This window comes from Cyphellophora europaea, assembly GCF_000365145.1.
Source record: "Cyphellophora europaea CBS 101466 unplaced genomic scaffold supercont1.4, whole genome shotgun sequence".
NCBI classification, from domain to species: domain Eukaryota; kingdom Fungi; phylum Ascomycota; class Eurotiomycetes; order Chaetothyriales; family Cyphellophoraceae; genus Cyphellophora; species Cyphellophora europaea.
The window spans coordinates 729,195-743,406 of record NW_008481810.1 but is presented as its reverse complement, the minus strand read 5'-3'; the positions used below and the strand labels follow the sequence as shown (position 1 = coordinate 743,406).

Here is a 14,212-nt window from a genome sequence, read left to right as displayed (position 1 = left end):
GTGCTTCGATGCAGCACCGTTCGGGGGGTTTTCGGATTAAGGAACGACTATGGCGGTACGGAAGGCCGACGAGATGCTCCGTGGCTAGTGGTACAATGGCCGGATGGCTTGCAATGCACGGTGTCAGGGAACAAAGAAACGGGCAGATTTGATTCACGCCTTCCTCTGACATTCGCAGCCTTGAACGCGAAGACTTGGCACAGCAGGCTCCACTCCGCCAGCCTTGTCGCTGCCTCACTCACTTCCAAGTTGGGCGGCTCTTGCCTCGGTCCAACTCTAACCGGAGTACATGGCTCGCCATGCCGCGATCGTATTCGCGTAGTGGATAGTATGCCAGGATGAAAGCGGGAGCAGTGCTGTGTGTCTTGTTTACTACTTTCGATGCCAGCGTGACGATATGAAGAGTATCACCTTCGAAGAAAGCCTCGAGCTATGGCAGATCGCGCCCGATGTCTACGAGAATGTACATCCTGCATGGACGTGGCCCGGCGGCGCGGTCGTCCCCGGAGGACTTCTCATGGCGATGGGTAGCGCGGCCGCTTACAAGACTTTGCCTGAGGGTTACGCTCTCGACAACTTACACTGCCAATTTCTGTCCGGCCCGAAGCCAGATGTTCCTTTCCAGTACCATGTCCAGCGCCTTAGTGATGGCCGGAGGTTCATAACAAGGTCAGTGATTATACAACAAAACAAACGCAACATGGTCTCTCTGACCATCGTGTTCGCGAATGCATCTCCCTGGAACGGCCCGGCCATGAAGCACACCGTCAGCCAGGTTGGAAAGCAGAGGATAGAGCATATCACCATTGACGACCTGGAAAAGGGGCGAGGGCCTCTAGGGTCTTTCATGAAGTTTCAGAGACTGCCACTCATCCACGCCAGCCCTCAAGAGCCGAACACGTCTGTCGAGCCCGTTGTAGCGCATATCATCGGCCCCATCAACTCCCCAGTCGGAAGCATTCCTCATGTTCTCGGCCTCCTGAATCTGTCCGACTACCACGTCCTAGGGGCAGCACCCGCTCTCCATGGCATAGATGTCGGTCTCCCAGCGATAGGCGACGCCTCCGGCGAGCGGACTCAGATGAACTTCAAGCTCTACACATCGCTCAACCACACAATACACATCCACTCGCACGACTTTCGGGCGGATGAAATGACATACATCGAAGTAACCTCACCCTGGACAGGGGACGGACGAGCTCTAGCACAGTCAAGGATCTTCTCCAAGCACGGCAGGCTAATAGCGTCGTGTGTGCAAGAAGCCTTCTACGTTATGAAGCCAGACGCAAAGTCACACTTTGCGAGCAAGCTCTGAATCAATAGAAAGACCTCAAATTGCCTTTGCCGGTAGCAATCCAATCCGCCCTTCAACTGTTGCGGATACCGTTCTTTCTCTATTGAAAACACCATGAACTCTTCGATATGGTTTCCAGCTCGCCTCTTTTGCAACTCCCCCAAAGATCCGGAACAGACAAGACGGGTGATCTATGCCCGAGAATGCGTCCCAACTCCCAAGCTAATGTTCAAAACATCTCTGTCCCCCATTCACCAATCATCTCCCCAGCCATCATCTTTCTTCCCCTGCTGCTGCTGCTGCTGCGACGCACCCCCAGCATTCTTCTTCATCGCACTCGTGCCCAAACTCCCACTACTACTCCCCCCCTTCTGCTCCGTGGCACCCTGACCAAAACTATCCCAAAAGTCTTTCTTCTCCGGCTCTACGTTGCGGCCGCCCGCGCCGCCTCGTGCCGCCACTCTTGCGGCACCCTCATCCTGTCCCTCAATAAACTTGTTGAACCCGTCGGCCGCGCCCTTGGCGCCAGACTGAATGCCCTGGCCCGCGGCCATCAGGCCACTGCGCGCCTGCGATGCAAAATCCGATGATGCGATCTGCCGTGGGGGACAAAACCAATGGATTAGCAACCTCATTCCTCTCTCGCTCTCTCATAGACACACCACCGCAAACAACACCACCAGCACCGAGGAGGGGGGGAGAGGAGGGGGCAAAACTCACATTCTTCGCCGTCGGCTGCAGGTAGCTCTCATTAACCAGCTTCGCCTGCTTGCTGACCATGCCACCGAACCAGCCGAATCCCTTGCCAAGCGCGGCGATCGGGTCCTTCTGAAATTCGTCCGCACCGGGCATGACACCACCACCGGCGCCCTGTTGCTGCGCGCCGCCCACCGCCTCCGGCGGCGCGCTGCCAAAGCCAGCATATTTCCCACCCTGACTCGGCGCGAGCCCTTCGGGCCGGGACGCATTCGCCTCGCCCATGCGCGCAAAGTACGCCTCGTTCTGCGCCTTCTGCTCGGCGCTCAGGCCGGAGGGGCCCTTCTTCAGGGCCCCAGGCGCGGGGCTTTCATTCCTGGACCCTCCGCCAGCGCGCCCGCCTCCCAATGGCGTCGCGCTCCGACTCTGATTTCGACTCCCGTTTTTATTTTGCTGTTGTTGTTGTTGTTGTTGCGCCTCCTTCTCCGCCCTCTTCCTCCGCATCTCCTCCATACTCGTCTTGAACGCGGCCTCATCAAACTCCCTCCCTTCGACCTCGGCGCTCAGCCTCTCCTTCCACTCCTCGCCGACCTCGGAGTCGTAGCGCTCTTTGACGGTGCACTCGTCGAAGCTGGCGCCGCCGGGGTTTTTCTCCGTAAAGAAGTCCTGCCACCGCTTGTTGCCACCTTTGTCCATGCGCGCAATCTCGGCCGATTTGAAGGCGTCCATGCTGATGGAGCGGACGAAGGAGACGTGGACGCCGAGGCCGCGGTGCGTGCCCGCGCAGGTGAGGCAGATGAAGTTGCCGAATTTTGGGGAGGCCTGCGTCGGGGGTTCCGTAAGGTTAGTTGATTTGGGGGAAAGGCTAGGTTCAGGGAGTGAATGGAAGGGGGAGCGGAACGGGGTTTTCTGCCGCACGGGGGATTCTGAAGGTCGAGGCATGGGGGAGAGGGAGAGGGAGACGGAGAGGTGAGGACGAACCCATTGCGGAGAGGGAGCGCCACAGTCGCAGCACTTGTCATTGCCAGCGCCCTCCTTCTTTTGAATCTGCGACAGCTACACAGTTGAAAGAAACCAATATGTTAGCCCACTGCCTCTTTCACCTGCCCGCTTGCTCGTAGACGGCTGAACAAGGGAAAGCGACTCAGGTGTTCGGGGGGGGGCGCAAAAGGGTGATGTTTCCATATTCATTCGTACCTTACTGCGCGTTTCGGGATCGACCTCCCAGGACGCCTTGGTAGCCATGGCCGCTGGGACGAGTGAGTGTGTGCAGGATGGTCGGGGTAAGAATGAGTGACAACACCGATAGGGGAGAGGGAGAGAGAGGCGAAGGGGGGCTGGTCGCGTGTGTATATGTGTGTGTCTGCGATGTAAAAAGGACCGAAATCAGAAGTCAGCCTGCATGCGGTCCCTCGCGAGTCTCGAACGAAGTTGAAGGTGTCCCTGCGGTGGAGGGCGCGGGGCTACGTCAGACAAGATAGAGCACCCCCTTTTTATATTTTCTGGGCGCGGGAGTCGAGTACCTCTTGCTGCTCTTCCTCACTATTGTGTTTTCCACTTAAAGGCCAGATGGCATGCTGTGGATGCTGCTGCCTAGCTTCACGGCTGCCGAAGCAATGCGCAAGTAGGTTATCAATCCAGGAGAGGTGTTGTTACATCTATAGAAATTCTACATTGCCGTTCGCGCTGGAAGCTAACCCGCGTCAGGACTCTCCTCTTAATTCCTGCAGCAACATCTTCTCCCTGACGCCCGTCACTTTCTCAAAGCGGTCCACACTCATGACAAAGGTACCTCTGCCGCCCGTCATGCTGCGCAGGTGCTTCAAGTATCCGACCATCTCTTTCAGCGGAACTTTGGCTATAACAGTCCGCTGAATGTTGACAGTCTGCAGATCATTCGCGGCACCAGATGTTTGAGTCTCGAATGGGTCCTTCGGAGCATATATCCTCTTCACATCAATTGCGCTGACCTTATCATCGTCGTGGTCGCCCTTCTCAGCCTCATCGTCGCCCAAGGATACGATGTGACCTCCACGACTCGAGGAAATATCCTGCACGACCTTGCCTAGTGATGCATCATCCACGCTGATATCGACGTTCATGACTGGCTCTAGCAGGCTTGATTTGGACTTGCCGACCGAGTCTCTGAACGCAGCAATGGTGGCAATGCGAGCCGCCGCCGACAGTGCAGCTGTGGTGGTCTCGGTACCGAAAATATGATTCGACGGGTCGAGGGTGAGTATGACCTGGACATTGCGCATGGGATACGAGTATGCTGGGCCACGACAGAGCGCAGCCAGTGCACCGTTGATGTACGCCGTTTGCACCTCTCTCAGTGTCAGGTGCCCTGGGAGCGACACAGTGTCCGAACTGAGTGGGCGGCCCCGTTTGTCGAGTGATGGCGTATCAACCGCGATCACATTGCCATCTTGCTCATGCTCCACCACGTTGCTGGGGCGATCACTCCATTGATCGACCTCATCAAGAGGTAACACCATTGCCGTGCAGCCAGCTTTACCTTTGGTACCGGCTCGCTCGTTGTCGAAGATTTTCTGCACGGCGCTGGATGCGTTATTGACTGTCTCCCTGTACCCGATCGTTATGGGGCCCATGCGAGCGTTGGCCTTGAGGTCACCGACTAACCGATCGCGGGCAATCTCGAGATGGAGCTCCCCCATTCCACTCAACAACGTCTGACCGGTGTCCTGATCCTGATGTACAGATAAGCTCGGATCCTCGCGCAGTAGTAGCTGTAGCTTGTCGTGCATATCTTTTTCCTCTCGTAGGCTGTTCGGCTCGATTGCAGCAAAAAAGACCGGTGGGGGTACATGGATGGGACGCAGTTGCAGCTGGTTCAGAGGCTCAGGCGGCGCCTGTTTGTTGCCTTGATATGAGATCAGAGTATCTCCTGTGCGCGCGGTCTTCGAGCCAGCAATTACGCCAATCTGGCCAGCTTCGATGGACTCGACCAGCTGAGCATCGTTGGCGTACATCCGGAGCAGGCTTGTTGCCCGCTCGGCAACCTGAAGGTTAGTATTATACAAGAGGTCGTTGCGCTTGATAGATCCAGAATAAACGCGAATGTAGACCAAGACACCTCTGCGCGGATCGTTGACGACTTTGAAGGCCAAAGCGCAACCCTGAAGTTGTTTACCAACGGCGGGTCCTAGAACTGCGTTCTTCTTGCCTTTCGTTGCAGATTGACCAATCACGGAGGTGGAAAGACTTCCTGTCAGGAGCTGCGAGAGACTGCCTGAGGTACTCCCGACGCTGATATCTGGATCGGGTCGTTCCTCGGGCGCTGGAAGCAGGTCATACACTGCATCGAGCAGTGGCTGCACACCAATATTTCGAAAACTGGCTCCAGCAAAGACTGGAGCAACGGGCGAATTTTCTCGCAGCAAGCATCTGCGTAGACTGCGCAGAATATCTTCTGATGAGACGGCGAGGTGGTCCTCGTTCGCATCGAAGAATGCCTCCACCAGCGCATCGTCGTGCTCACTGAGGAGCTCAACGAGGGCTGCGCGAGCACGACGGAGCTCTTTTGCCAAATGCGGCTCCTCTGCGTCAAGATCCCTTAGCGAAAGCCTCTTGAAGTGCTTCCCGTCCGAGCCCAAATCGTACTTCATGGCCTGCAGTTTCAAGACGTCGGCAATGCCAACAAAGCTGCCTCTTCCACCCTCAAACCAGGGGATCTGGCAGACCGCAGGCCACACTGCCAACCGGGAGCCTATCTCATGTACAGCTCTCCCAAAGGCCGCGCCATCTCGGTCTAGCTTGTTGACGTAGATGATGCGTGGAATCTTCCACTCGCCAGCCTGGTTCCACACTTGTTCGGTTTGAGCCTCGACTCCAGCAACGCCGTCTAAGATGCAAACTGCGCCATCAAGCACACGAATCGATCGGCGTACCTCAAAGGTGAAGTCGGCATGCCCTGGCGTATCAATCAAGTTGATGTGGTGGACCGGTCTGCTACTGTCCAAGGGATGTCCACTGGCCAGGTCTTGCGGAGGTGGCCAGTCGAAGGTGATGGCAGCTGACTGGATCGTGATACCCCTGGCTCTCTCGGCCGGAAGAAAATCGGTCACCGTCGAGCCTTCGTCCACATCGCCGATTCTGCGTGTGTGACCACTGTAGAAGAGCATTCGCTCAGTGGTGGTCGTCTTGCCGGCATCGATGTGAGCAATGATACCGATATTGCGTATTCGCGAGCCAACATTATGACGTGCGCCAAAGGTGCTGAAACTACAACGCTTGCTCAAAAGAGATGGGGACAAGCTCGGATATTTGGCCTTCTGCCAGACTGGTAGGTCACCGATGCGGTGTAGCAGATATTGCACACCACATCTTGTGATCATTCCCCCGAAGCTACCTTCTTCCTGCGCCGGACTCAAGTGAGATGGAAAATAGATGGCAAAAGACCAGCGATGGAAGTATGGAGCTTCAGAGATAATCTTGCGGAAAGAATCTGGATCTGCATAATCTGGCAGGGTGTGTCTCCATGCCTCACCGTAGCACACGCTAGACCGCATCTGGACATCGTCTCGCGATCGTCTTTGGCGAGCCACTATTGGTGCGGATGATGGTACTTTTGTCGACCCGGAACCACGAGCCGTGCAAGAAGTCATTATTGATATATCAGTGGCACGTAAAATTGAATGGTTAGTATAAGTCTTCGCGTCACTTCGACGGCTGTCAACCACTGACATGGGGAGCTGTGAAGGAGGCGATGGTCCCTCGCGTCCCTCGACCGCTCGCTCGAAAGGCCTTTGGGCATCACAGCTTAGAAAAGATACTACTAGTAGACGGTCCGTAGATTCCGTACAGCCTGACATCCAGTTGTGCGCTGCACAGTAAGTGCACTTGGTTGCGGAAATAATCTGATTGGGATTCGATCGTTGATTGAACTTGACGAGCCCCTCCTTAGACCTTTCGGTGGTAAAGCAAGAAGACTACGCACAAGCGCTCAAGACTTGGCTTGGGCTGTCCAGATCACCAAATCTCCAGCAAGCACGTGCAACAGTGTTCCAGAATAAAAGTCCGACGGGGTTTGGGTTCCGGCCTTCGTCCAGGGGTCATTGGCTTTGATTGACTGACCAATGAATGCAAAAGTCTCACGAGACGACATGAACCAGGGTGCCTTCAAGCAGCATCGTCTGGGACCCGTGAACGTCGTCTGTTGGAACTAACGATACACGCCTTAGATGTGGATGGCGGCACAACGACCGTCGGCCAGTCTCAGTTGACAGTGTTAGCATAGAGATATCAAAGATCGCGCAGGATAGAAATCGTCATAAGTCTCAACCCTTGTGCAGAAGGAGCCTTGTTTGGATGACTTCCGAGTCTTCCAGGACAGCATGGCCATAAGAATGGTGACAGAAGATGGCATTCGATCCCATACCGCCGTGATCCTAATAGAGCGCATCAAATTGGCTGCAACAGGCACCCCCCTCGGTCTCGACCACGGATGCACCCATTTTGGACCTCGATATTGCCAATGGTCACTGGTTGAGGCCAGAGTCCATATTTTGCGGTTCCTGCTCTATGCAAACCAGGTCTGACCTGTGGATCAACGATACATCTCGGACTTCAGAAGTGCGTAGTTAAAGGTTGTCGGTAAAGTCGCCACCTGTGCGTGTTGCAGAGTTGACTCTTTCGGTAGTTTATCCTTTGATGACATTATGACGCTGAAAGATGCGGCGAAGAAAGGATGTCATGGACACGATCGAATTTGACCTAAGGAAGAATGTGGCCACTGTAAGTCCCGACTTCTGGCATGTAACTGACGACTTGTTTGTCATTGGCATCCCTTTGGGAGCGAAGTTCGTTACATTGGTCCATTCTCGACTTCTTCTATCTTGTTTTGTGCCTTCTGCTAAGCCCATTCTCGCGCGACTTTCGTTTTCGACTTAATTCAGCAGCGTAGTAAGGAAGATCCTCGCGGGTCTGCAAAGGTGAGGCACAGACAATGAACCATGCGACCAACATAAGAATCCAGGCCTTACCGTAACAAACTCGTTGCCTGAACCACGAGTGGCATTTGTGGTCGAGGTTCGAGAGTACCTGCATCCGGAAGGCACCGGCGCGGCATTGACAGAGTGAAGCTTTTCTTGTGCGCAGCGAGTTGACTCAGTCGCAATGGCTATCATTGAAATCAATCTGCATCGAAAACACTCATCTCCTGTAGTGAGAGCAGTTTTTTTCGATATGTGTTGGCGCGCACGAGGATTGACGAGTCGGTCGGCCTCGCGCGATGTGAAAGCAGTTTCGCAGAATGAAGGAACTGCAGTGCGGCAGCAAGCGTAACAACAAATCTGCGTGTTGGCAATCAGCATCGACTGGAAGGTGAGAGAAAAGCTGTCTCAAGGGGAACCGTAGGTCCAATTACAAGACGACACCTTGCAGATTGACAGCCTGCGCCATGGAGTCGGAAGACGAATCAACTCCCATCGCTAGAGCAAGGACGAACTCTCCCATGCAACTATCGGGTATTATTGATCGGATATTGACCTTGACCAGCCCGAGTACCCGAAAACACGTGGAAGAGAAGAGTTGTCAAAACGAAAGAGTCTATGACTGCGGGTCCGAGGGCACGATCATGTGTTGTGGCTCCATTGGGTAGAGCAGGTGCAGAACAGTTGCAGAACAGTTGCAGATGCATGATCGCATCGAGTAATCGGCTAGGCACGAGTGCTTGGGCGGAGGGTGGTATCCTACCGTATCAGACTATCCCACGCAACAAGCAGATCTTTGAGCTGGTTCCCCACCGTGGAAAGGAGCTAGCCACGCATAGCGGCTGTTACATTAGGTGCTACAAACCATTTCCATTGCAAGATGGAAGTACTTTTCTTGAGCACTCTTGCAAAACCGACACGGTTGTCACGACAAGACAGAGACGCCTTCGGGCACACAGTAAGCCACGCGGGCGAAACTCCTGACTGAATGACAACGATGTCCGTTTCCACAGATAGACAAGGTACGTGCTCGCTTCCTCGACAAGGAAAAGGTCGGCGACATGTCGCCAGGCCCTGTCGCAAAGTGCTGACAGAGGGTTGCCTTAGACCACGGGCAAGATTACGGGCCCAAGCCCCAGCCGCAACCCAAACCATCGAATCCCAAGCCTACCCCGGGCGTGTCATAAGCTTTGAGGGTGGGAGGATGGGACTTGTCCGCAGGTCCAACGCCGCCCGCTCGCACGGCGGAGGTACCTACAGTCCTGATACAAGCTTGGGGCAACTATTGGCATGAGACGGCGGCGCCGGCGCCGGAATCGCTTCCGTCACAAAGGACGAGTTGGTCTTGTTCCAGGGAACATAAGACACGCGTAAACGAAAGCCAAGCACAATTTCGGCTCTCACTCTCAAATTGGCCACGCATTCCGGGTTCGTTGGGTTGGTTTCGCCATTTCATACCCACGTCTGGATTTGGATGTTCTCGATGGGAAGGTCGCACCCGGAAGCAAGCTGCGCTAAGCCAAGGTTTTGCGACGACGCGGGGCACCAGAAGCGAGAGATATGCGCTCACTATGCCAGTTGTCGTGTCCGATCGGCTGGACGATCACAAATGGGGTGCGATTGAGGCGTGGTTCGACGATTCGAGCAACAGCATTCGAGCAGTGGTATGCAATGCAGCAATAGCCGAGTAGCCATCGTGGCCAGACCGGCCGCTCCGCAGACGATCGCGGGCAGCTTTTCGCTTGGCTCATTCCTGGTGGAAAGCCGCTTCTTGTTGTGCGTATGGCGCAACGGCTGTTGGACGAGACATGCTTGGACAAAGTGCAAAATCAATCGTTCAATGGATCGGAGAGCGGCATCCTGCACGAGAGGGGAGTTACTTGATGTCGATGCAGTAAGTCATTGGCCAGTGCGGAGCCGACACCGTCGCTACGCACACGGAGATTCAGGATCTAGGTCACTTCAGTGGACAGGGTATCATGAATCGGCCCGGATATCAAAGGACTTGGGACTGTGTGAAATTCTAGATCGGTCCCGATGGCGCGCACTTGCCACAGACCACAGAGATGTACTGATTTTCACCAGCGACAGGGAATCGCACTCAAGTTTTTTTCTACCAGCAGGATCTGTTTGCAGCTTTGCGCGGTCAAGTGATGCGAAGGGCCCAAGGGGAAAACCCCACCCAATCTTGCCGCAAGGCTGATCACTTATATAAGAAGCTTCCCCGTTCAGGGTCTCGTTTGAGCCAATCGTGGGGCACCATTCCGGTCACTTCCGGCTGCCGGTTCCCCAAATAAAATTGCCCCATTCTCCAAATCGAGGGTTCGGTACCGACTAGTGCCTCCATGGCATGTAGCGGCTACGTCGTCCCGGATGACACAAACACCTGTGTCGGAAGTCTCGGGAACGGATCAGCGAGACTCCAGCGAGGCCCACACCAGTCGGACACGTTCCTCCGTACCATGGCTCACTGAAGACCACTCACTACAAATACTACCCTGGGGGCCCTGAATCCCCCCTCTTTGCCTATGAACAGCCGGTGCCCGTTCCTCTACTTCAGAGTCATCGTCTAGTCCATTCAGCAGCTACTAGCACTATGCTCGTCTATCACAATCTCTCCAATTCCGACGTACAATTCCGAGTCGGAGTACATTGGGCCGCTCGTGTACGTACATATCACCCAGAGCGGCTCAGCCGCAATTCCTAAGGTTCAGCTCGTATGTCACCGACAATGCTGTGCCACCTCAATTACCGCTTCCGTGCTGTCAAAGTCAGAGTTAACTTCTGTCTTCATCTGCATCTCGTTGCCCTTGTTTGATTGAAGCTCTGAGAAGTATCCATCACCTGCGGTTGTTCGACTCTCGCCACTGCACTTGACTCTGACGGAGGTGGTGGATTGTTGTCCTGCCAATAGCCGCTGTTTGTGGCTTCCCATTGCAAAGTGTCAACGATGAAACCCGAGGTAAACGCCCCTTGCTGAGCCTCCATGCGCCTACGATCGACCTTGTGCGCCTGGCAAGGGTGGATTCAACAGCGCTACCCAAGACTTCATGCCGCTGTCGACACATGTGGTATTAGAGCACAATGACTACTCTCAGAATACTGAGCGGTTGTAACAGCCTTTCGAAGGAAAAGTCCATGGGCTCCCGTGACGTTTCCATCATAAACATTATCTGGTGGCAGAAGAGGAAGCGAACATTTTCGCATGAGGGAGCACGGTTCGTGCTACCGGGACACCCCACCATTACGTCCTACGAGTATCTATAGGCACCAGCCTCGATCAGTGTCTCGAGTCTTCGTCGGACTCGTTGTTCTGCCCTACCCCAGAGCTCTAAAGTCCACTCTTTGCAACCACGACTTGTATGGAGCTCAGCCGGCCACTGGCATCATACCATTACTCGCAGACCGATGTCGTCTAGTCTCTCACCTTGGCATGAACTGATATCAGTCGTGCCCTGTCTGCTACGGTAAGTGATATTATACTTTCCGAGACATTCCTAGCCACGATGGACGCCTTTTCCCGAAAGTCTGTCAAGACATCAGCACCAGTACTATCACCTTAGCCAATGGGAGACTTATCACAGAGCGTCATCCAGATCACACACGGTTTATTCTCATACTACTTGGCGACTACAACGACCGTGTCTTTTGATGATTGTGTTAGTGGTATCGCTTGTGGCTGAGAACTCGACCGATTGAGAGAAGGATCAATCCAGTAACCGTCGGAGGCTACCACGACCACTGCCTAAGTCATATGTTGTCTCAATAATCATCTAACCGATGTCGAAGCGTAGCCACATTGTAGTCCCTAGCCAGACGTGCCTCTCGAGTCCGGCCAGACTGAGCCAATTAAAGCATTGCTGCGGCCTTTTCGTGCTCCATTATAACGCATTGAAAGCGCAGCAGCACTCGCTGGCGACTCACTACCGAAGCAGGCAGATGCCAACATGCATACCATCTGCCGTGGAACACTGCTACCTAGAAGCTCAACTCAACAGGCAACCCTCATGACCGACCAAAGTGCCTCTATTCCCAATCCAGCCTAGCGGCAGCTCACCAGGCTGTGACCCCTTCTTAAAGACTTCTGCTCTTCAATGATAACCCACCTCCTTCACTCTTCAACTACGTCGTCAACACACTCTAATATACACTCAACGACCACATCATGTCTCAGCACACGCTCCCCACAACAACGGATACCGCTGCCAATTACCTTGTCCCCAACACTCCACAGTCCAAATCCCCAGCATCCCCCTCCACCTTCACCACTCACCCAGCCCTCACACCCTACCAGATCCCCTCTTCTGGCTACCTAGCCGCCCACCCCACCATAACCTACAACAACCAAGCCTTCCCCATCCGCCACCTCGCCGTCGGCGCCATAGTAATCACCCCACCGGCAACCACAACCACATTCCCAGCCCCAACCCTTCAACCACCGCCCAGCTCAACCTCAACCTCATCTTCACCACCACTTGAACCCACACCCAAAGTCCTCCTCCTCCGCCGCGCCCCAACAGACAGCATGCCCAACCTCTGGGAAGTCCCCGGCGGCGCCGTCGACCCCACCGACCCCACCATCCTGCACGCCGTCGCGCGCGAGCTCTTCGAGGAGAGCGGCCTTACCGCGGCACACGTGGGGCCCATCGTTGGCGGCACCGCATCTCGAGATCCAGCTTGCAGCGACGAGGGAGCGCCGGCCCAAGTCTTCCTCACGCGCAGTGGGAATCTGGTCGGGAAGTGGCATTTCTTGGTTGGGGTGCGGGAGGTGGACATGAGTGGCGTGAGGTGTGATCCGGAGGAGCATAGCGCGTTTGTGTGGGCGACCGAGGCGGAGGTGGAGGGCGGTGTTGTTGCAGGGGGTAAGATGGAAATTCCGTTCACGACAAGGGATCAAAGGAGGGCGGTGCTGGAGGGATTCCGCGTCTGGCGGGCTGTGGGGGCACAGGCGCAGGCGCAGGACCAGGACCAGGACCAGGAAGCACCGGCGTTAGGGAAATAAACATGCCCTCGAGAGGGCGAATGTAATGGCGCAGCCGACGGCTGATGAGATGAGATGCTTCCGAAAGCCCTTGACCTTGAGGCGGACAAAGCTCCAAGCGACTTGACCGGCACGACAGCGCATAGCATATCAGGAATAAATGGCTAGAGTGAAAAACTTAAAAAGTCTGATCGACAACTAAAGCCACTCTCTGCAAACGCCAAACAAAAACGGCCCCCAAAATCCCTTGCTTGACTCGTGGCTCTCGCGGTAAGTATCAGCACGAATTGACGCCGCACCGCAATCACTCAAAACACTTCTCGTCTCCCTCTCCTCCCGGTCAACCCGCCCAACCACGCCCCCCTCCCCACAATCCGCCACGACACCCCCCCTCTACCACTCCACTGCACCAGCGCCGCCAGCACAGCATCCGCATCTTCACTTGGCACACGAATCCAACAATTGTTGCTCGAACCTTCTTCATCGTGCTGCTGCTGCTGACCCGCCGTTCCCGCTGCTCCGACTCCGACTCCGACTTTCAGCACGTCAACGCCGATAGCGGCGCCATGCAATCCCAAAGCCGTCGAGAGCGCGGCGTGCAGGTATTGGCGGGCTGTGATTTCGTCGAGTGGCTGCTGGGCTGGTGTTGTTGTTGTTGTTGGTGCGTGGCCGGAGTTGGAAGTGTTGTTACTGAGTGAAGGTAGGGTCGTGAGGCGGAGGTGCAGGTATGTGTAGGGGGGGTGGCGGAGGGTTTTTGTTGTTGTTGTTGTCGTTGTCGTTGTCGTCGCGCCGATGTTGGTGGTGTTGGTAGTGGGTGTGGCTAGAGAAGGCATAGTAGTCGCCTTGGCCATCTCGCCCCCTTCCAATAGTGAGGGGCGATGGACGCAGGGATGATCCCGTGCGCCCGCGCTGCGACTGAAAGTCTTCCCAGGACAGACGTCAGATGCGGGTGGTACGTCTGGGATCAGAGGCAAGGACTTGAGGATCAAGTTGCGGATTGTGGTACACGGAGTAGAATCCCAAGAGCTGCCTGAAGCAGGCAAAAAGTCGGTCCGTTCTTGGCGTGGGGTAAGGCTGGATCCCTTTTTTGAAGACTTCCGCTTGGGCCACAAGTCGAAGTAGATGGACGAATATGTTCAGCGAATTTGATTTAGAGCACATGTGGCATCCGACACCGCACTCAGGGCTTCACGGTCAATACTTACACAGGTGAACAGAACAAAACACGACTGGTCAACAACAAACACCAGCACGCATAGCATGACCGAGAAGATTACGTCGTTCAAA

General features: G+C 55.1%; 5 protein-coding genes across 5 annotated transcripts; 2 read left to right on the top strand and 3 right to left on the bottom strand.

Annotated features, from left to right (window-relative positions):
• Positions 1-397: 397 nt before the first annotated feature.
• On the top strand, positions 398-1,315 carry HMPREF1541_04512 (acyl-CoA thioesterase II; the record flags this gene model as incomplete). The annotated part of the gene is made up of 1 exon (XM_008718857.1): positions 398-1,315. The coding sequence occupies one exon, from the start codon at positions 398-400 to the stop codon at positions 1,313-1,315; it is 918 nt and encodes a 305-aa protein (XP_008717079.1).
• Positions 1,316-1,545: 230 nt separating this feature from the next.
• On the bottom strand, positions 1,546-3,235 carry HMPREF1541_04511 (uncharacterized protein; the record flags this gene model as incomplete). Its single annotated transcript, XM_008718856.1, has 5 exons — positions 1,546-1,890; positions 2,015-2,480; positions 2,517-2,812; positions 2,972-3,046; positions 3,188-3,235. The coding sequence occupies 5 exons, from the start codon at positions 3,233-3,235 to the stop codon at positions 1,546-1,548; spliced, it is 1,230 nt and encodes a 409-aa protein (XP_008717078.1).
• Positions 3,236-3,693: 458 nt separating this feature from the next.
• Positions 3,694-6,522, bottom strand: HMPREF1541_04510 (translation elongation factor G; the record flags this gene model as incomplete). Its single annotated transcript, XM_008718855.1, has 1 exon — positions 3,694-6,522. The coding sequence occupies one exon, from the start codon at positions 6,520-6,522 to the stop codon at positions 3,694-3,696; it is 2,829 nt and encodes a 942-aa protein (XP_008717077.1).
• A 5,587-nt stretch (positions 6,523-12,109) lies between these two features.
• Positions 12,110-12,946, top strand: HMPREF1541_04509 (uncharacterized protein; the record flags this gene model as incomplete). The annotated part of the gene is made up of 1 exon (XM_008718854.1): positions 12,110-12,946. The coding sequence occupies one exon, from the start codon at positions 12,110-12,112 to the stop codon at positions 12,944-12,946; it is 837 nt and encodes a 278-aa protein (XP_008717076.1).
• A 287-nt stretch (positions 12,947-13,233) lies between these two features.
• Positions 13,234-13,776, bottom strand: HMPREF1541_04508 (uncharacterized protein; the record flags this gene model as incomplete). Its single annotated transcript, XM_008718853.1, has 1 exon — positions 13,234-13,776. The coding sequence occupies one exon, from the start codon at positions 13,774-13,776 to the stop codon at positions 13,234-13,236; it is 543 nt and encodes a 180-aa protein (XP_008717075.1).
• Between the last annotated feature and the right edge of the window lie 436 nt (positions 13,777-14,212).